At 39.9% G+C, this 21,291-nt stretch overlaps 1 protein-coding gene across 1 annotated transcript in view; it reads right to left on the bottom strand.

The window, feature by feature from the left end:
* Window positions 1-16,663: 16,663 nt before the first annotated feature.
* The window catches only part of GREB1L (GREB1 like retinoic acid receptor coactivator), a 113,420-nt gene continuing 108,792 nt past the window's right edge, over window positions 16,664-21,291 (bottom strand). The window contains 1 exon segment of the mRNA XM_053714969.1: window positions 16,664-19,872. Coding sequence (XP_053570944.1) covers window positions 19,709-19,872 — 164 coding nt within the window. The 3' untranslated portion in view covers window positions 16,664-19,708.

The raw sequence follows: 21,291 nt of genomic DNA, 5'->3' as shown, positions 1-21,291 counted from the left end.
ATTAGGGTTCCCAGGAAGGGAACTCTTGTGAGGGGGGAGAGAGAACTCTTTTTGATGTTCACCTTCCACCCGTGAGACCTCAGAAAGGCCACTACAATTTCCGTGTGAGACTTGGCTCTTTGGAAAGTAGACGCCTGAATTAAGATGTCGTCTAGATAAGGCGCTACTGCTATGCCCCGCGGTCTTAGCACCACCAGAAGGGACCCTAGCACCTTTGTGAAAATTCTGGGAGCAGTGGCCAACCCGAAAGGAAGAGCCACAAACTGATAATGCTTGTCCAGAAAGGCGAACCTGAGAAACTGGTGATCTTTGTGGATAGGAATGTGTAGATACGCATCCTTTAGATCCACGGTAGTCATATATTGACCCTCCTGGATCATTGGTAAGATTGTCCGAATGGTCTCCATCTTGAATGATGGGACTCTGAGGAATTTGTTTAGAATTATGAGATCCAGGATTGGTCTGAAAGTTCCTTCTTTTTTGGGAACCACAAACCAGTGTTAATTTTGACGGCAAATTTCAATTTAGTCTTAGTTTTAGTCTTTTGACTAAAATGGCATTTTAGTTTTAGTCGTCTTTTAGTCATCTGAATTGTTTTAGTTTTAGTCTAGTTTTAGTCGACTGAATCTCCAGTAGATTTTAGTCGACTAAAATCTAAGGGGTTTAGTTAAAGTGTAATGCATTATTTAAGCATTTATCTATAATTTGCAAACTGATTATATACTCCAGGAGTAAACATAACACCTGTTAATATTTATGGTATTAAGGTTTAAACATTCAATACAGACACAAATTTAGCCGTTGTGATAGGTAACATCTTTATTAAACTTAAAATTAAATAAAACCAAGTTTCATAAACAAACAGACGTGCAACTTTAAAATATAAAAAAACAAAACTGTAAACTGTATTAGCTGTATTGAACATATTACCCAATATAAAAACTTTAACAGTTCTCTGTTAATAATTAAAACAAGAATCAAGTAACTCAACACAGCAAAACGTTTCTGCAGCTAGCACAGGCACAGCATAACTTAAACCATTATTCGTGGGTTATGCTTATTTCTATAGGAAGAATCAATTGATTGTTCACAGAATTGAAAAATTTTCGGCAACGATATTAGTACTGCTCTAGAACTTCCAAACTCATTATATACTCCTGGAGTAAAGGTTTATTAACCTGTTTTTATTTATGGTATTAAGGTTTGAACATGCAATACAAATTTAACAGATTTAACTGTTGTGGTATATAACATGTCTTTATATATCTTAAAATTTAATAAAATTAAGTTTCATAAATTTTACAAAAGAGCAGTAATTGGATATGGATTGATTATGACACCTTGCATAACATGTTTTTGTCAGCAAATTTTGATTTAGTTTTAGTCATAGTCTTTTGACTAAAATGTCATTGTGATTTAGTTTTAGTCATAGTCTTTTGACTAAAATGTCATTTTAGTTTTAGTCGTATTTTAGTCATCAGAATTTCTTTAGTTTTATAGTCATTTTAGTCGACGAAATTAACACTGCCACAAACAGGTTTGAGTAAAACCCCAGCCCTTGTTCCGCAATTGGAACTGGGTGGATCACTCCCATTGTATGTAGGTCTTCTACACAGCGTAAGAACGCCTCTTTCTTTGTCATGTCTGTAGACAGACGAGAAATATGGAACCTTCCCCTTGGAGGGGAGTCCTTGAATTCTAGAAGATATCCCTGGGATACAATCTCTAAGGCCCAGGGATCGTGTACGTCTCTTGCCCAGGCCTGAGCAAAGAGAGAGAGTCTGCCCCCTACTTGATCTGGTCCCGGATCTGGGGCTACCCCATCATGCTGTCTTGGAGGCAGCTGCAGGCTTCTTGGCCTGTTTACCCTTGTTCCAGCCCTGGTAAGGTTTCCAGGCTGCCCTGGGTTGTGAAGTGTTACCCTCTTACTTTGCAGCAGGGGAGGATGAAGCGAGACCGCTCCAGAAATTCCGAAAGGAGCGAAAATTATTTTGTTTGTTCTTCGTCTTGAAGGACTTGTCCTGGGGAGAGTATGGCCTTTTCCCCCAGTGATTTCTGAAATAATCTCTTTCAATTCAGGCCCGAAGAGGGTCTTTCCTTTGAAAGGGATGTTCAGTAGTTTGGATTTTGACGACACATCGGCCGACCAGGACTTTAGCCAAAGCGCCCTGCGTGCTAAAATGGCGAAACCTGAATTTTTTGCCGCTAACTTAGCTAGTTGGAAAGCGGCATCTGTGATAAAAGAATTAGCCAGCTTAAGAGCCTTAATTCTGTCCATAATGTCCTCATATGAGGTCTCCATCTGGAGCGCATCTTCCAGCGCCTCGAACCAGAAAGCAGCTGCAGTGGTTACAGGAACAATGCACGCAATAGGTTGGAGAAGAAAACCTTGTTGAACAAAAATGTTCTTAAGTAAACCCTCTAATTTTTTATCCATAGGGTCTTTAAAAGCACAACTGTCTTCGATTGGTATAGTTGTGCATTTAGCAAGTGAAGAAACAGTCCCCTCCACCTTAGGGACCGTCTGCCACGAGTCCCACATGGGGTTAGATATGGGGAACATTTTCTTAAAAACAGGAGGGGGAACAAAGGGAATACCTGGTTTATCCCACTCCCTAGTAATGATATACGCAATCCTCTTAGGGACCGGGAACACATCAGTGTAAACAGGAACTTCTAGGTACTTGTCCATTTTACACAATTTCTCTGGAACCACCATAGGGTCGCAGTCATCCATAGTAACTAATACCTCCCTGAGCAATAAGCGGAGGTGTTCTAGTTTAAATTTAAATGCCAACGTATCTGAGTCTGTCTGAGGAGCAACCTTTCCCGAATCGGAAATTTCTCCCTCAGACAGCACATCCCTCGCCCCCATTTCAGAGCGTTGTGAGTATGTTGGATACGGCTACTAAAGCGTCAAAATGCTCATTATCTATTCTTAAAACAGAGCTATCACGCTTTGTAGGTAACACTGGCAGTTTAGATAAAAACACTGAGAGGGTATTATCCATAACTGCCGCCAAGTCTTGCAAAGTAAAAGAGTTAGACGCACTAGAGGTGCTAGGCGTCGCTTGAGCGGGCGTAACTGGTTGTGACACTTGGGGAGAGGTTAACGGACTAACCTCATTACCTTCTGTCTGAGAATCATCTTGGGCCACATTTTTAAGTGCAACAATATGTTCTTTAAAGTGTATAGACATATCAGTACAAGTGGGACACTTTCTGAGAGGGGGTTCCACCATGGCTTCTAAACACATTGAACAAGGATTTTCCTTGGTGTCAGACATGTTTAACAGACTAGTAGTAAGACTAACAGGCTTAGAAATCACTTTAATCAAGTAAAAACACACTTTGAAAAAAATGTTACTGTGCCTTTAAGAGATAAAAAAGGCACACAATTTTGCAAAACAGTGAAAAAATGTAGCAAACTTTTCGAAATTTTTACAGTATGTACCTAAAGCATTAGTAAGATTGCACCACTAGCAACAAACCGGTTAAAACAACTTCAGCACCTTGCCACAGCTCTGCTGTGGCCCTACCTTCCCTTAGGAACCAGATTTGTGGGGAAAAAACTTCTTATAGGCCCTCAAACTGCAGCAGGACCCTCCATGTGAAACAGCCTGAAGTTCTAGTAAAATATAACTGCGCATCTGAGGCGTGAAATTAGGCCCCTCCCACCTTACTCCGGTGCTGTGAGGCCTAAAGAAAAACTCCTAAGTGTTTTAATAATAGCCATGTGGGTAACAACCCCTGAAAGAAACCCAAAGGAACCTTCAAAGTGTCTCAAAAAACGATATTTTTCAATAAAAAAACGTTTGCCATTAAGTAGTGTCAACCAGCATAAATTATCCCTGTTATGTAAGCTAGCAATTCCATACTTAGTCTCTGAATACAGCTTACCCTTCCCTCATGGGGATCTTAGCAGTCTTTTCTAGCATTATCACAGTCTTTTCTAGAAATAAATGACTGAACATACCTTATTGCAGCCTAACCTGCAAACCGTTCCCCCCAACTGAAGTTTTATTGTACTCCTCAGTCCTGTGTGGGAACAGCAGTGGATTTTAGTTACAACATGCTAAAATCATCTTCCTCCCTGCAGAAATCTTCATCTCTTATCTGCTAGAGAGTAAATAGTACACACCGGTACCATTTAAAATAACAAACTTTTGCTTGTAGAAAATAAAAACTACAATTCTAACACCACATTCACTTTACCCTTCCGATTGCTTAGAGCCGGCAAAGAGAATGACTGGGGGGTGGAGCTAGAGGGGGAGCTATATGGACAGCTCTGCTGTGTGCTCTCTTTGCCACTTCCTGTAGGGAAGGAGAATATCCCACAAGTAAAGGATGAACCCGTGGACTGGATACACCTTACAAAGAGAAATATAAGTTATTCTCATGAAGAAAAGAAAAACTTAAAACATGAGCAGAAGAATCAAACTGAAACAGCTGTATGCAAAGATGACCAAGTTGCCGCTTTGCAAATCTGATCAACTGAAGCTTCATTCTTAAAATCACACATTAGTCCCAGCACTCGGCATCAGGAAATGCATGTCACTCCATAAATGAGACCATAGCCGTTAGAAATACAGTCCTTCGCAGACAAGCCATATAATGTAGAGACAGTTCAGACACACATATATTCTATTATATTTATAAATAATGCGGACTTACTCGAGATGAGGCCCCTGTCTTAGAGAGCAACTCTCTGCTTCACCGCCGCGGTCTCGCTGTTGCTGTGTATGTCCTTCCGGTTCAAGGTCCGGGTTATCAGTCAGAGTGATCCCGCTGTGGGCTTTACCAGGAGAGCCCTATGGAACGGTCAAATGTAACAAGTAGAAAAAGAAAGGATTTCCAGACCGGCTCCTCCTCGAACTCTTTATTCCATTAAAACGTTAATTAGCACAAAAAGTTATGACAATATCATATGCACCTACAGGCATGTATAAAAAACAACAAGATATGACAGGTACCCCCTCACATCTGACGTGTTTTGGTGGTGTCCGTAGTCATAGATGACATTGTCATAACTTATTGTGCTGTTTAACGTTTTAATGGAATAAAGAGTTCGAGGAGGAGCCGGTCTGGAAATCCTCTCTCTTTCATTCTTAAAAGCCCAGAATGAGCTGAAATTCTCTGAGGCGGGGCCTGACCCGACTCTAAATAAGCTTGAAGAATCAAAAGCTTTAACCAAGAAGCCAAGGAAATAGCAGAAGCCTTCTGACCTTTCCTAGAACCAGAGAATATAACAAACTAGAAGTCTTTCTGAAATCTTTAGTAGCTTCAACCTAATATTTCAAAGCTCTCACCACATCCAAAGAATGTAAGGATTTTTCCAAAGAATTCTTAGGATTAGGACACAAGGAAGGGACAACAATTTCTCTACTAATGTTGTTAGAATTCACAACCTTAGGTAAAAACTTAAAAGAAGTCCGCAAAACCGCCTTATCCTGTTGAAAAATCAGAAAAGGAGATTCACAAGAAAGAGCAGAAAGCTCAGAAACTCTTCTAGCAGAAGAGATGGCCAAAAGGAACAACACTTTCCAAGAAAGTAGTTTAATGTCCAAAGAGTGCATAGGCTCAAATGGAGGAGCCTGTAACGCCCTCAAAACCAAATTAAGACTCCAAGGAGGAGACATTGATTTAATGGCAGGCTTAATACGAACTAAAGCCTGTACAAAACAGTGAATATCAGGAAGAGTAGCAATCTTTCTGTGAAATAAAACAGAAAGGGCAGAGATTTGTCCCTTCAAAGTACTTGCAGACAAACCTTTATCCAAAACATCCTGAAGAAACTGTAAAATTCTAGGAATTCTAAAAGAATGCCAAGAGAATTTATGAGAAGAACACCATGAAATGTAAGTCTTCCAAACTCTATAATAAATCTTCCTAGAGACAGATTTCCGAGCTTGTAACATAGTATTAATTACTGAGTCAGAGAAACCTCTATGATTTAGCACTAAGCGTTCAATTTCCATACCTTCAAATTTAATGATTTTAGATCCTGATGGAAAAACGGACCTTGAGACAGTATTTCCGGCCTTAACGAAAGTGGCCAAGGTTGGCAACTGGACATCCAAACAAGATCCGCATACCAAAACCTGTGGGACCATGCTGGAGCCACCATCAACACAAATGATTGTTCCATGATGATTTTGGAGATTACTCTTGGAAGAAGAACTAGAGGCGGGAAGATATAAGCAGGTTGATAACACCAAGGAAGTGTCAGCGCATCCACTGCTTCCGCCTGAGAATCCCTGGACCTGGACAGGTATCTGGGAAGTTTCTTGTTTAGATGAGAAGCCATCAGATCTATTTCTGGAAGATCCCACATCTGAACAATCTGAGAAAACACATCCGGATGGAGAGACCACTCCCCTGGATATAAAGTCTGACGGCTGAGATAATCTGCCTCCCATTTGTCTACACCTCGGATATAAACCGCAGAAATTAGACAGGAGCTGGATTCCGCCCAATTAAGTATCCGAGATACTTCTTTCATGGCTTGGGGACTGTAAATCCAACCCTGATGATTGACATATGCCACCGTTGTAATATTGTCTGTCTGAAAACAAATGAACGGTTCTCTCTTCAACAGAGGCCAAAACTGAAGAGCTCTGAGAATTGCACGGAGTTCTAAAATATTGATTGGTAATCTCGCCTCTTGAGATTTCCAAACCCCTTGTGCTGTCAGAGATCCCCAGACAGCTCCCCAACCTGAAAGACTCACATCTGTTGTGATCACAGTCCAGGTTGGCCGAACAAAATTGGCCCCTTGAACTAAACGCTGGTGATTTAACCACCACGTCAGAGAGTGTCGAACATTGGGATTTAAGGATATTAATTGTGATATCTTTGTATAATCCCAGCACCATTGATTCAGCATACAAAGCTGGAGAGGTCTCATGTAAAAACGAGCAAAAGGAATCGCGTCCGATGCTGCAGTCATGAGGCCTAAAGCTTCCATGCACATAGCCACTGAAGGGAATGACTGAGACTGAAGGTGCCGACATGCTGCAACCAATTTCAAATGCCTCTTGTCAGAGACAGAGTCATGGACACTGAATCTATCTGGAAACCTAAAAAGGTGACCCTTGTCTGAGGAATCGAGAAACTTTTTGGTAAATTGATCCTCCAACCATGTTTTTGAAGAAACACTAGTTGATTCATGTGAGATTCTGCAGAACGTAAAGACTGAGCTAGTACCAAGATTTCGTCCAAATAAGGAAACACCGCAATACCCTGTTCTCTGATTACAGAGAGTAGAGCACCCAGAACCTTTGAAAAGATTCTTGGAGCTGTTGCTAGGCCAAATGGAAGAGCAACAAATTGGTAATGCTTGTCTAGAAAAGAGAATCTCAGGAACTGATAATGTTCTGGATGAATCAGAATATGAAGGTAAGCATCCTGCATGTCTATTGTAGACATATAATGTCCTTGCTGAATAAAAGGCAGAATAGTCACCATCTTGAAAGTTGGTACTCTTACATAACGATTCAAAATTTTCAGATCCAGGACTGGTCTGAATGAATTTTCTTTCTTTTGGACAATGAATAGACCCAGACCTTGTTCCTGAAAAGGAACCGGCATGATTAGCTCTGAAACCTCCAGGTCTGAAACACACTTCAGGAAAGCCTGAGCTTTTACTGGGATGCGTGAGAGAAAAAATCTTTTCACAGGAGGTCTTACTCTGAATCCTATTCGGTACCCCTGAGAGACAATGCTCTTAAACCATTGATTTTGGACAGAATTTACCCGAACATCCTTGAAAAACCTTAATCTGCCCCCTACCAGCTGAGCTAGAATGAGGGCCGCACCTTCATGCGGACTCAGGGGCTGACTTTGGTTTCTTAAAAGGCTTGGATTTATTCCAATTTGATGAAGGCTTCCAATTGGAAACAGTTTCCTTGGGGGAAGGATTAGGTTTTTGTTCCGTATTTTGACGAAAGGAACGAAAACGATTAGAAGCCTTAGATTTACCCTTAGGTTTTTTATCCTGAGGCAAAAAAACTCCCTTCCCCCCAGTAACAGTTGAAATAATAGAATCCAACTGAGAACCAAATAAATTATTACCTTGGAAAGAAAGATAGTAATCTAGACTTAGATGTCATATCAGCGTTCCAAGATTTAAGCCAGAGTTCTTCTAGCCAAAATAGCTATAAAGACATGGATCTAACATCAATTTTGATATAAAAAATTGCATCACAAATAAAATGATTAGCATGTTGTAGTAAACTAACAATGCTATATAAGTCAGAATCCAATTCTTGTTGCACTAAATTCTACAACCAAAAAGCTGAAGCAGCTGCAAGATCAGCCAAAGAAATTGTAGGCCTAAGAAGATGACCTGAATATAAATAGGCTTTCCTTAGATAAGATTCAAGCTTCCTATCTAAAGGATCTTTAAAGGAAGTACTATCTTCAATAGGAATAGTGGTTCGTTTAGCAAGAGTAGAAATAGTCCCATCAACTTTGGGGATATTTTCCCAAAACTCTATTGAAATTGCTGGTAAAGGATACAATTTTTTTAAACCTTGCAGAAGGATTAAAAGGAGTACCCGGCTTATTCCATTCCTTAGAAATCATATCAGAAATAGCATCAGGAATAGGAAAAACCTCTGGAGTAACCACAGGAGGTTTAAAAACAGAATTTAAACGTTTACTGGTTTTAATATCAAGAGGACTAGCTTTCTCAATATCCAAAGTAATTAACACTTCTTTTAACAAAGAATGTATATACTCCATTTTAAATAAATACCGTTAGTAGATTTGTCAGTGTCAATATCTGAGGAAGGATCTTCTGAATCAGATAGACCTCATCAGAGGTGGATAATTTATTATGTTGTCGGTCGGTCATTTGAAATTTCATCAACTTTATGAGAAGTTTTAAAAGACCTCTTACGCTTATTAGAAGGTGGAAATGCAGACAAAGCCTTCTGAATAGAATCAGTAACAAATTCTTTAAAATTCATAGGTATATCATGTACATTAGAAGTTGAAGGAACTGCAACTGGCAATGTACTATTACTGATGAACACACTATCTGCATGTAAAAGTTTGTTATGGCAACTAATACAAATAACATTAGGAGATATAATCTCCACAATTTTAAAACAAATGCACTTAGCTTTGGTAGAACCGATGTCAGGCAGCAAAGTTCCAACAGATACTTCTGAGGCAGGATCAGATTGAGACATCTTGCAGAATGTAAAAGAAAAAACAACATATAAAGCAAAAGTATCAATTTCTTTATATGACAGTTTCATGAATGGGAAAAAATGCAAATAGCATAGCCCTCTGACATAGAAAAAGGCAAGAGGCAAACAGCAATAAGGCAAATAAATAATGAAAAAAGTTTGGCGCCAAGTATGACGCACAACGTAACATAAAATGTTTTGCCGCCAACCATGCCTGGAAATGACACACTCGCGTCACTAACGACGCAACCCTGTGTGAAACCTCTGCGTCAATTAAGACGCTGGAAATGATGAACTTGCGTCAACGGACGTGCCTTTCGCGCCAAAAAATTCTCGCGCCAAGAATGACGCAATAAAGTGTAGCATTTGGCGCACCCGCGAGCCTAAGTCAGCCCGCAATTTGAAACAAAGTAGTCAATTGAAAAACATAATTTATGCTTACCTGATAAATTTATTTCTCTTGTAGTGTAGTCAGTCCACGGGTCATCCATTACTTATGGGATATATTCTCCTTCCCAACAGGAAGTTGCAAGAGGATCACCCAAGCAGAGCTGCTATATAGCTCCTCCCCTCACATGTCATATCCAGTCATTCGACCGAAATAAGACGAGAAAGGAGAAACTATAGGGTGCAGTGGTGACTGGAGTTTTAATTAAAATTTAGAACTGCCTTAAAAGACAGGGCGGGCCGTGGACTGACTACACTACAAGAGAAATAAATTTATCAGGTAAGCATAAATTATGTTTTCTCTTGTTAAGTGTAGTCAGTCCACGGGTCATCCATTACTTATGGGATACCAATACCAAAGCTAAAGTACACGGATGATGGGAGGGACAAGGCAGGAACACTTAAACAGAAGGAACCACTGCCTGTAGAACCTTTCTCCCAAAAACAGCCTCCGAAGAAGCAAAAGTGTCAAATTTGTAAAATTTTGAAAAAGTATGAAGTGAAGACCAAGTTGCAGCCTTGCAAATCTGTTCAACAGAGGCCTCATTCTTAAAGGAACAGGTGAAAGCCACAGCTCTAGTGGAATGAGCTGTAATTCTTTCAGGGGGCTGCTGTCCAGCAGTCTCATAGGCTAAGCGTATTATGCTACGGAGCCAAAAAGAGAGAGAGGTGGCCGAAGCCTTTTGGCCTCTCCTCTGTCCAGAATAAACGACAAACAGAGAAGTTTGCCGAAAATCTTTAGTTGCCTGTAAATAGAACTTCAGAGCACGGACTACGTCCAGATTATGCAAAAGATGTTCCTTCTTTGAAGAAGGATTAGGACATAATGATGGAACAACAATCTCTTGATTGATATTCCTGTTAGAAACTACCTTAGGTAAAAACCCAGGTTTAGTACGCAGAACTACCTTGTCTGAATGAAAAATCAGATAAGGAGAATCACAATGTAAGCGCCGAGGAAATAGCCATAAAAAACAGAACTTTCCAAGATAACAGCTTAATATCAATGGAATGAAGGGGTTCAAACGGAACACCTTGAAGAACTTTAAGAACTAAGTTTAAGCTCCACGGCGGAGCAACAGTCTTAAACACAGGCTTAATCCTAGCTAAAGCCTGACAAAAAGCTTGAACGTCTGGAACTTCTGCCAGACGTTTGTGGAAAAGAATAGACAGAGCAGAAATCTGTCCCTTTAAGGAACTAGCAGATAAACCCTTTTCTAAACCCTCTTGTAGAAAAGACAATATCCTAGGAATCCTGACCTTACTCCATGAGTAACTCTTGGATTCACACCAATATAAATATTTACGCCATATCTTATGGTAAATTTTTCTGGTAACAGGTTTCCGAGCCTGTATTAATGTATCAATAACCGACTCCGAGAAACCACGCTTTGATAGAATCAAGCGTTCAATCTCCATGCAGTCAGTTTCAGAGAAATAAGGCTTGGATGGTTGAAAGGACCCTGAATTAGAAGGTCCTGCCTCAGAGGCAGAGACCATGGAGGACAGGACGACATGTCCACTAGGTCTGCATACCAGGTCCTGCGTGGCCACGCAGGTGCTATCAGAATCACCGATGCTCTCTCCTGTTTGATTCTGGCAATCAAACGAGGCAGCAACGGAAACGGAGGAAACACATAAGCCATCTTGAAAACCCAAGGGGCTGCTAGAGCATCTACCAGCACCGCTCCCGGGTCCCTGGATCTGGATCCGTAACAAGGAAGCTTGGCATTCTGGCGAGACGCCATGAGATCCAGTTCTGGTTTGCCCCAACGCTGAATCAGGTGAGCAAAGACCTCCGGATGAAGTTCCCACTCCCCCGGATGAAAAGTCTGGCGACTTAGAAAGTCCGCCTCCCAGTTCTCCACGCCTGGGATGTGGATCGCTGACAGGTGGCAAGAGTGAGACTCTGCCCAGCGAATTATCTTGGAGACTTCCAACATCGCTAGGGAACTCCTGGTTCCCCCTTGATGGTTGATGTAAGCCACAGTCGTGATGTTGTCCGACTGAAATCTGATGAACCTCAGTGTTGCTAACTGAGGCCAAGCTAGAAGAGCATTGAATATTGCCCTTAACTCCAGAATATTTATTGGGAGGAGTTTCTCCTCCTGAGTCCACGATCCCTGAGCCTTCAGGGAGTTCCAGACTGCGCCCCAGCCCAGCAGGCTGGCATCTGTTGTTACAATCGTCCAATCTGGCCTGCGAAAAGTCATTCCTTTGGACAGATGAACCGGAGACAACCACCAGAGAAGAGAATCTCTGGCCTCCTGGTCCAGAGTCAGTAGAGGGGACAGATCTGAATAATCCCCATTCCACTGTCTTAGCATGCATAATTGCAGCGGTCTGAGATGCAGGCGCGCAAATGGTACTATGTCCATAGCCGCGACCATTAAGCCGATCACTTCCATGCACTGAGCTACTGATGGCCTTGGAATGGAATGAAGGACACGGCAAGCATTTAGAATCTTTGATAACCTGGACTCTGTCAGGTAAATCTTCATCTCTACAGAATCTATCAGAGTCCCTAGAAAAGGAACCCTTGTGAGTGGTAACAGAGAACTCTTTTCCAAGTTCACTTTCCACCCATGCGACCTCAGAAATGCAAGAACTATCTCTGTATGAGACTTTGCATTTAGAAAACTCGACGCTTGTATCAGAATGTCATCTAGGTACGGAGCCATCGCTATGCCTCGCGGTCTTAGTACCGCCAGAAGTGAGCCCAGAACCTTTGTAAAAATTCTCGGGGCCGTAGCTAACCCAAAGGGAAGAGCTACAAACTGGTAATGCCTGTCTAGAAAGGCAAACCTTAGGTACCGATAATGATCCTTGTGAATCGGTATGTGAAGGTAGGCATCCTTTAAGTCCACTGTGGTCATATACTGACCCTCTTGGATCATGGGTAGGATGGTTCGAATAGTTTCCATTTTGAACGATGGAACTCTTAGGAACTTGTTTAAGATCTTCAAGTCCAAGATTGGTCTGAAGGTCCCCTCTTTTTTGGGAACCACGAACAGATTTGAGTAAAACCCTTGCCCTTGTTCCATTCGCGGAACTGGGTGTATCACTCCCATTACTAAGAGGTCTTGCACACATTGTAGAAATGCCTCTTTCTTTATTAGGTTCGTTGATAACCTTGACAGATGAAATCTCCCTTGTGGAGGAGAAGCTTTGAAGTCCAGAAGGTATCCCTGAGATATGATCTCCAACGTCCAGGGATCCTGGACATCTCTTGCCCAAGCCTGGGCGAAGAGAGAGAGTCTGCCCCCCACTAGATCCGTTTACGGATAGGGGGCCCTTCCTTCATGCTGTCTTAGGGGCAGAAGTAGGCTTTCTGGCCTGCTTGCCCTTGTTCCAGGATTGGTTGCTTTTCCAACCCTGTCTGTAACGAGCAGCAGTTCCTTCCTGTTTTGGAGCAGAGGAAGTTGATGCTGCTCCTGCCTTGAAATTACGAAAGGCACGAAAATTAGACTGTTTGGCCTTTGATTTGGCCCTATCCTGAGGGAGTGACCCTTACCTCCCGTAATGTCAGCAATAATTTCCTTCAAACCGGGCCCGAATAAGGTTTGCCCTTTGAAAGGAATATTAAGCAATTTAGATTTAGAAGTCACATCTGCTGACCAGGATTTAAGCCATAGCGCTCTGCGCGCCTGGATGGCAAAACCGGAGTTCTTAGCCGTTAGTTTGGTTAAGTGCACAACGGCGTCCGAAACAAATGCATTAGCTAGCTTAAGGGCTTTAAGCTTGTTCATAATCTCATCCAATGGAGCTGTGCGAATAGCCTCTTCCAGAGACTCAAACCAGAATGCCGCCGCAGCAGTGACGGGCGCAATGCATGCAAGGGGCTGTAATATAAAACCTTGTTGAACAAACATTTTCTTAAGGTATCCTAATTTTTTATCCATTGGATCTGAGAAAACACAACTATCCTCCACCGGGATAGTGGTGCGTTTAGCTAAAGTAGAAACTGCTCCCTCCACCTTCGGGACCGTCTGCCATAAGTCTCGTGTGGTAGCGTCTATTGGGAACATTTTTCTAAATATCGGAGGAGGGGAAAAGGGCACACCGGGTCTATCCCACTCCTTGCTAATAATCTCTGTAAGCCTTTTAGGTATAGGAAAAACGTCAGTACACACCGGCACCTCATAGTATTTATCCAGCCTACATAAGTTCTCTGGGATCGCGACCGTGTCACAATCATTCAGAGCCGCTAACACCTCCCCTAGCAATACGCGGAGGTTCTCAAGCTTAAATTTAAAATTTGAAATTTCTGAATCCGGTCTCCCTGGATCAGATCCGTCACCCACAGAATGAAGCTCTCCGTCCTCATGTTCTGCAAATTGTGACGCAGTATCGGACATGGCTCTCGTGTCATCAGAGCGCTCTGTCCTTAACCCAGAGCTATCGCGCTTGCCTCTTAACTCAGGCAAATTAGATAATACTTCTTTCATAACATTAGCCATATCTTGTAAAGTGATTTGTAAGGGCCTTGATGTACTTGGCGCCACAACATCACGCACCTCCTGAGCGGGAGGCGCAGGTACTGACACGTGAGGAAAGTTAGGCAACATAACTTCCCCCTCGATGTCTGGTGATAATTTCTTTACCGGTAAAGATTGACCTTTATTTAAAGTAATATCAATACAATTGGTACACATATTTCTATTGGGCTCCACATTGGCTTTTAAACATAATGAACAAGCAGATTCATCTGTATCAGACATGTTTAAACAGACTAGCAATGAGGCTAGCAAGCCTGGAAATTACTTTCAGAAAATTTTCCAGCAATGTAAAAAACGCTGCTGCGCTTTTAAAACACAAAAAGACAATTACAGTTGAACTAACAATGAACAAAGTCAGTTATAGCAACTAAATTTTACATTAAATGTATGAAATCAGCAGAGGATTGCACCCACTAGTAACGGATGATTAACCCCTTAATACCCAAAAACGGATAAACAAATTAACGTTTTTATCACAGTCAAACACACTGTCACAGGTCTGCTGTGACTGATTACCTCCCTCAAATATAAATTTTGAAGACCCCTGAGCTCTCCGGAGACGTCCTGGATCAAGGAGGAAGAGACAGGAAGACTATGATTGAATTTCAACTGCGCAACAAGGCGCTAACACAAAGCCCCTCCCAGTCATATTACACAGTGGGAGACCAGCTATAACGGTTTCTATGTAGAAATATACTTTAGCCATGTAGAAAAAATCATGCCCAAAGAGATTTATCACCAAGTACCTCACAAAACGATTAACATGCCAGTAAACGTTTTAAAAAACAACATTTCATATGTTGTGTAAAGTTATCACTAAGCCTGCTACCAGTCGCTTCTACTGCAGTTAAGGCTCATACATTATTACAGTATTACCAGTATTTTTTTCAGTCAAAATCTATTCCATAGAAAATAACTCTACTGTGTATACATTTACCAGCCTGATACCAGTCGCTACTACTGCATTTTAGGCTGTACTTACATCATATGGGTATCGGCAGTGTTTTCTTAGTCAATTTCATTCCTAGAAAATATTTTACTGCACATACCTCATTTGCAGGGGACCCCGCATGCTATTCCCTTTTCTGAAGTTACCCCACTCCTCAGAATGTGCGAGAACAGCCAGTGGATCTTAGTTACGTCTGCTAAGATCATAGAAAACGCAGGCAGATTCTTCTTCCAATACTGCCTGAGAGAAAAAACAGCACACTCCGGTGCCATTTAAAATAACAAACTTTTGATTGAAGAATAACTAATTAAAAAACTCCTAACTCCTCTCACGACCTCCTTCTTTGTTGAGTGTTGCAAGAGAATGACTGGATATGACATGTGAGGGGAAGAGCTATATAGCAGCTCTGCTTGGGTGATCCTCTTGCAACTTCCTGTTGGGAAGGAGAATATATCCCATAAGTAATGGATGACCCGTGGACTGACTACACTTAACAAGAGAAAAAAAAAGACTAAACCCCAGGTAAGAAAAAACTATTTCTTAATATTAATTTTCCCCAAATATGAAACTGACAATCTGCAAAAGGAAAGACATGAACCTGACTCATGGCAAATATAAGTACAATACATATATTTAGAACTTTATATAAATGCATAAAGTGCCAAAACCATAGCTGAGGTGTCTTAAGTAATAAAAACATACTTACCCAAAGACACCCATCCACATATAGCAGATAGCCAAACCAGTACTGAAACAGTTATCAGTAGAGGTAATGGTATATGAGAGTATATCGTCGATCTGAAAAGGGAGGTAGAAGATGAATCTCTACGACCGATAACAGAGAACCTATGAAAAAGACCCCCCGTCAGGAAAATCATTGCATTCAATAGGTGATACTCTCCACGTCCCTCTGACATTCGCTGTACTCTGAGAGGAATCGGGCTTCAAAATGCTGAGAAGCGCATATCAACGTAGAAATCTTAGCACAAACTTAATTCACCACCTCCATAGGAGGCAAAGTTTGTAAAACTGAATTGTGGGTGTGGTGAGGGGTGTATTCATAGGCATTTTGAGGTTTGGGAAACTTTGCCCCTCCTGGTAGGATTGTATATCCCATACGTGACTAGCTCATGGACTCTTGCCAATTACATGAAAGAAATAACTTTCACTGCCTTGTCTCTTCTTATAGCCAACAAGGCACTGTGAGGATGAAATGGATCTTAGATCGGTTAAAATTCCTCTCAACAATGAGTAGATCAGCTCTCAGCATTCATCTCACTCCATCAAGAAGGCAAAAGAAAGGACTGGGGATTCAGGGTAAGTGAGAAGGATGTTAAGCTCTATGTTATGCTGTCCTTTGCCTCCTCCTAGTGGTCAGAAGGGCAATGACAGAATAAATTCTGCCCTTTATGTATGCAACACCGAATCTTTATTAAACCAATACTACTTTTCTGTAAATTACTTTATTATAGTTCAAACTTGAATACAGTTAAAACTAACAAATATACCAATCTGCACACAATAAAAACAGCATGAGGTAGACTGACTAGTGAAGCCAAAGTCACAATGTGTTTGGTCAAGAAATAACATTTATAAAAGCAGCATATTTCAAACCCCTTCGGTTACACACACAAAAAATGTATAAGTTACAAAAGTATAATAAACATGGTGACAAACAGAATAGATTCAGTTTACATTCATTTTAAGAATTTTCTATGATCTGCTCAATGCTGTTTTATTGAGAACCATGAAAGCATAATAGAATAGTAGCATGGATGTACAAAGATTTATATATTCTAACAATCTCAGATGAAAATTTACAAGTAAAATATTGACTACATTTTAGAGGCATTCTTACAGTACAAACAGTTGTCCTATACCTGTTATTGGAATAATTTTAGTGCAAACTGAGAGAAAAAAAAATAGCAGGATAAAAGGAAAATGTATTGCACTACATGATGTTTTGGCAGTAAGAAGCTCTACTACACATGGCTATACATACATATACAAAACATATGCATATATTTAATACTAACAAATAGAGATCGGAATATTTACTCTAAGCTGTGACGTTTTGGAAGAATATAAGCCTTCAAATAATATCTATTCAGAGAATGCAATGATGTCTATGTTCTAAATCTCTTAAACTGTTTAATTGACTTAAAATGCAAAACTTGATGAACAGGTTATTTGCAGAATAACATTCAAAAGAGATATAGTTTGGTTAAATATTTACTGATGTTAATTTATCTGTGGAATATGTGTTTTTATAGGGACTTAACAGTCAAAACTGAATTTCAGTTTGGACCCCCCCCCCCCATACATTTTTGTATTATACTTTATAGTACCAAAATATTATCATCAAAAACGTTTCAGTGGTGGTGCATATTGGGCATGAGTAGTATATGTATATATGTCCTTGTATTCAAAAGGCATTCCTGTTGAGAGAACCAGAGGTGAAATGAATTGCTTCAATGATTACAGATATTGAGTATTTGTAACTAAAACCACCTAGTAGATACTCCTGCCATGGAGCAACGCTGTGTGAATGCCTGTGCACCGGGCATATGTACATACGCTCCACGTGCTTGTGGAAAGTAAAAGCTACAGGATATTTTTTAGTGACAACATCTTTACTAATACAAAGTTCATTGAAAAAATTAGGTTGTTTAAACCTTGTATTCACCATTACTGAGCATTGTATCTAGTTCCAATTTATCTGCACCTCTCTGAGGATATTTAACCCCAGACACCCAAGCAATTAGGTTTGGAACAGTCTGATACCCCCATAATATAAAAATAATTAAAAAAAAAAAGAACATTTAATTTAAAATATGCTATACAACTCAATGTATATTACATGTAAGCTAGAGAGTCTTTAATATATTAAATACTTTGTTATAATTTGTAAACATTTCATATGTTAATAATAGGATTGCTAAACTACACAAGGCTTTTAGGACAAAATAAAGTGGTTCATTAAAGATTGTGACTTGCATATCAATAAGGCCAGCAAGGATATGCCCATTCATATAATGCATTTGATTGCAGGTGTATACAATTAATATTTATGTATTGATAAGCTGCATACATAGTGTGCATTTTATTTATAAGCCGTCCAAATAAAATATGTAATACAACAGAATGCTGAGACCAGTAGTACCTGCAAAATACTATTTTATTTTTTGCAGCAGTTACATGTTTTATGCACTGGCAATCTGACTCCTAATATGATTTGGTAGTTGTAAGGGATGTCTCTTTCGTTAGCAAACTAATGCTGAATATGGCGGTCGCCAGCAGAATTCAGTTATCAGAGCCGGATATCTTCTTGTTAAACTGCAACACATTAAGATCTGTGCAAATCCGAATGCTGCTGGCAACGGACATATTTGTCATTCGTTTTCTAACAAAAGAGATGACTGCACATCCCTGGTTGTCATACAGCATCTTTCAATCTTTATTTATTTTATTAAAGGGACAGTAAACACCTGATTTAAATAAAAAAATGTTTAGTTATGCATAGTAAAACAACTTTGCAATATACTTTATTTTGCCCCCTTTGCATGTAATTTAGCTCTGAAAATGGTGGCTTTTCTAATTCTCAGACTTGGAAAGCCACACTGTAGATTGCAAGGCGAATCCTACTGTATATATTTCCCTAACTGGCTTTAACAGATGAGATTTGAAAAACAATAAACCTTATATTAGCAATATGACTGTGGCTAACCTTCTTTGCTGCAGACTCAAGCTTGCAATGACTCCTCCATATTAGACAAATAATGGGTGGAGTTTGGCTACTGAAAAACAAATGCAGCAAACAGTTGTGATTTGTTTTAGAGATATTCATACTTTGCTGCTATGTTATTCTGTAGCAAGACAACAGAAATATCTTGTAGTTACAAGGTGTTTACGGTCTCTTTAACACTGGTAAGCAAGCAAGAAGCTAGCCATGCTGAAGATAGGTAGCAACATGAAATAAAATGCACATGAAGATATCTCTTGCTTATAAAAAATATTTTTAAGATTTTTACCTTTCAACGCCTTAAACAAGATGGTTTCTCCAATTTAATTATTTAAATCCATAGCTATATTGCTACATGGCCAAAAACCTTTTGCCACGTGTCAACTAGTTACTAGCCTAATTATCTGACACAATAATTTGTAAAGTGGTAAAAAAATGCCAAGAAGATGGCAATCAAATTTCCCTTGTGGTATTGCCAGCTGCTGCAGTATTGATATAGCATGGAAAAAACAAATGTATGCAGAAGCAATTATAAAGCTAACACTGAAAGAGGAAGAGAGCATCCAATATTTGATAATTCCGAATCCCTGAGTAAAGGCCTAGTGACCAAGAGAAGCAGCAGGTTCATGGATGACCGATCCATGAAATAAGACAAAGGACACACTCCAGCCAACAGGGGTAACAGTTTGATAGGTTACATCTTTATCAGTCCAAGAGTAAACACAAACAGTCCACGAGCTACCACCACATTGGCTCGTTTCCATGCATGAAGAGTCCAAGCAGATCATTTTCATTAGGAATGCAGGATTCTCTACCAAGGAAAATGTCTTCTGATCCTTACAGTCTGTCTCTGCCATTATTATCTTCATGTAATTCATATGTGTCGTCCCGTAAGGAAATATAATGGTTTGTCATCACTGCAGTTGGCAGTCTGAAATTCATCTCGTAAACGAAACTGCCATTCATCTTCAAGCTCTAATCGTCCTATAGTCTGACGGAGCGAGCTTCTGTCTTGGCAAATTACACAAAGGGTTGCACCTTCAAATAAAACATATATAATTAATTAAGAAGGTTGACTGACAGTTACTACATGAACCACCGTTTTACAATCACCTTAAATAGATCACAACCAATGTAAAAAAGACAATATTCACAAGGGAGTCTTCTACTTCATAATGCAAATAACACTAATTAAAAATCTATCTACAATTTATAATAAACAAAATCTATAGGAACTCTTGCTGTATTATCCCCCTATATTTATAAAGGGACAATGTACTCTCTTATACAACAGCTCAAACGTTTGCTGTATTCAATGCTGGTGCAGGAACACCCTTTCACATGGGCTCGCTTTTTCTGTGTCTCGTTTGCATTGCTTTTCAAATTACAGTTAATGATGGCATTTGTAAACAATGTTTGTAAATTAGGGACACATTAAAAAGGGGAGACAATATTACAATGTGTAAAATGCCCCTTTAAGAGTTTATAATTTAGACAAGGTAACAACTGCATTTTGACGGCACAACTTGTTTAAAAAAAACTTAGGATACACCAGTGGTGTCCTCTATTATACAAGTATTTCATTAAAAAAAAACAAAAAAACAACCACATTACAAAAAGGGATTAACACTAAAATGGGAGAGAGGAAACAGAGAAGTAATGACAAAGAGAAGTCAATAGATTTGAAAATATAAAATACATTTTAATATTTTTTTACTGTACACACCACCTGAATCGTAAAAGTTTTTTTTCCCTCCTTAAAAAAGGACATGGGTTGTCTACAATAATGTTTCTCAAATGCAATACTAAATGCTAGTACAGAAATCCTCTAAATCTGGCCTGATAGCGGTGCCTTAAAACACTACACACATCCGTTATTAACCATTTTGAACCTTGATTACTCATCCCATTTGCTTTTGTGTACTTGTGCATATAATTTTATGCCACCGTTTGGCCTCTTTTTCACTACTCATGAAGCTCTTATTTATTGTTAGAGATACCAAAACATGTCAGGTTACGTTAAGAGACCATTGAACCTGATTAGAGAGCTCCGATGTGAACGTGTGTTCCTGAAGCAACTCTTATTAGCTACTTGCCTTATTGCATTGTCCCTCTAAAGGCTTCTCCTACCTAGTCATATGTTAATTCATCAGGACTGAGCAATTCATGAAAGGGACACGAAAGTCAAAAGTTTAACAGCTATAAAACTACCCAAGTGCACTCAGCCACCGATTGTCACTCTTGTGTACAAGTACGATTAGCAGGCAAGATAGTGTATGGTGCAAACCCAGCAATCAACACCCATGACAACTTCTTAGCATTAAAAAGGCTAACACAGGCCTTTAGTTATTTTTAATAGACAGTTGTCATTCCAGACTGTGGTGTGGTAATCTGTCCTGTCGGGGGTACTTGAGAATTGGAGTAAATGCACACCATTGTATATGCAAACCCTATACT

Source organism: Bombina bombina, chromosome 5 (assembly GCF_027579735.1).
Source record: "Bombina bombina isolate aBomBom1 chromosome 5, aBomBom1.pri, whole genome shotgun sequence".
Lineage (NCBI taxonomy): Eukaryota > Metazoa > Chordata > Amphibia > Anura > Bombinatoridae > Bombina > Bombina bombina.
The sequence above is the reverse complement of the archived record's forward strand: the minus strand, read 5'-3'. Positions and strand labels throughout refer to the sequence as shown.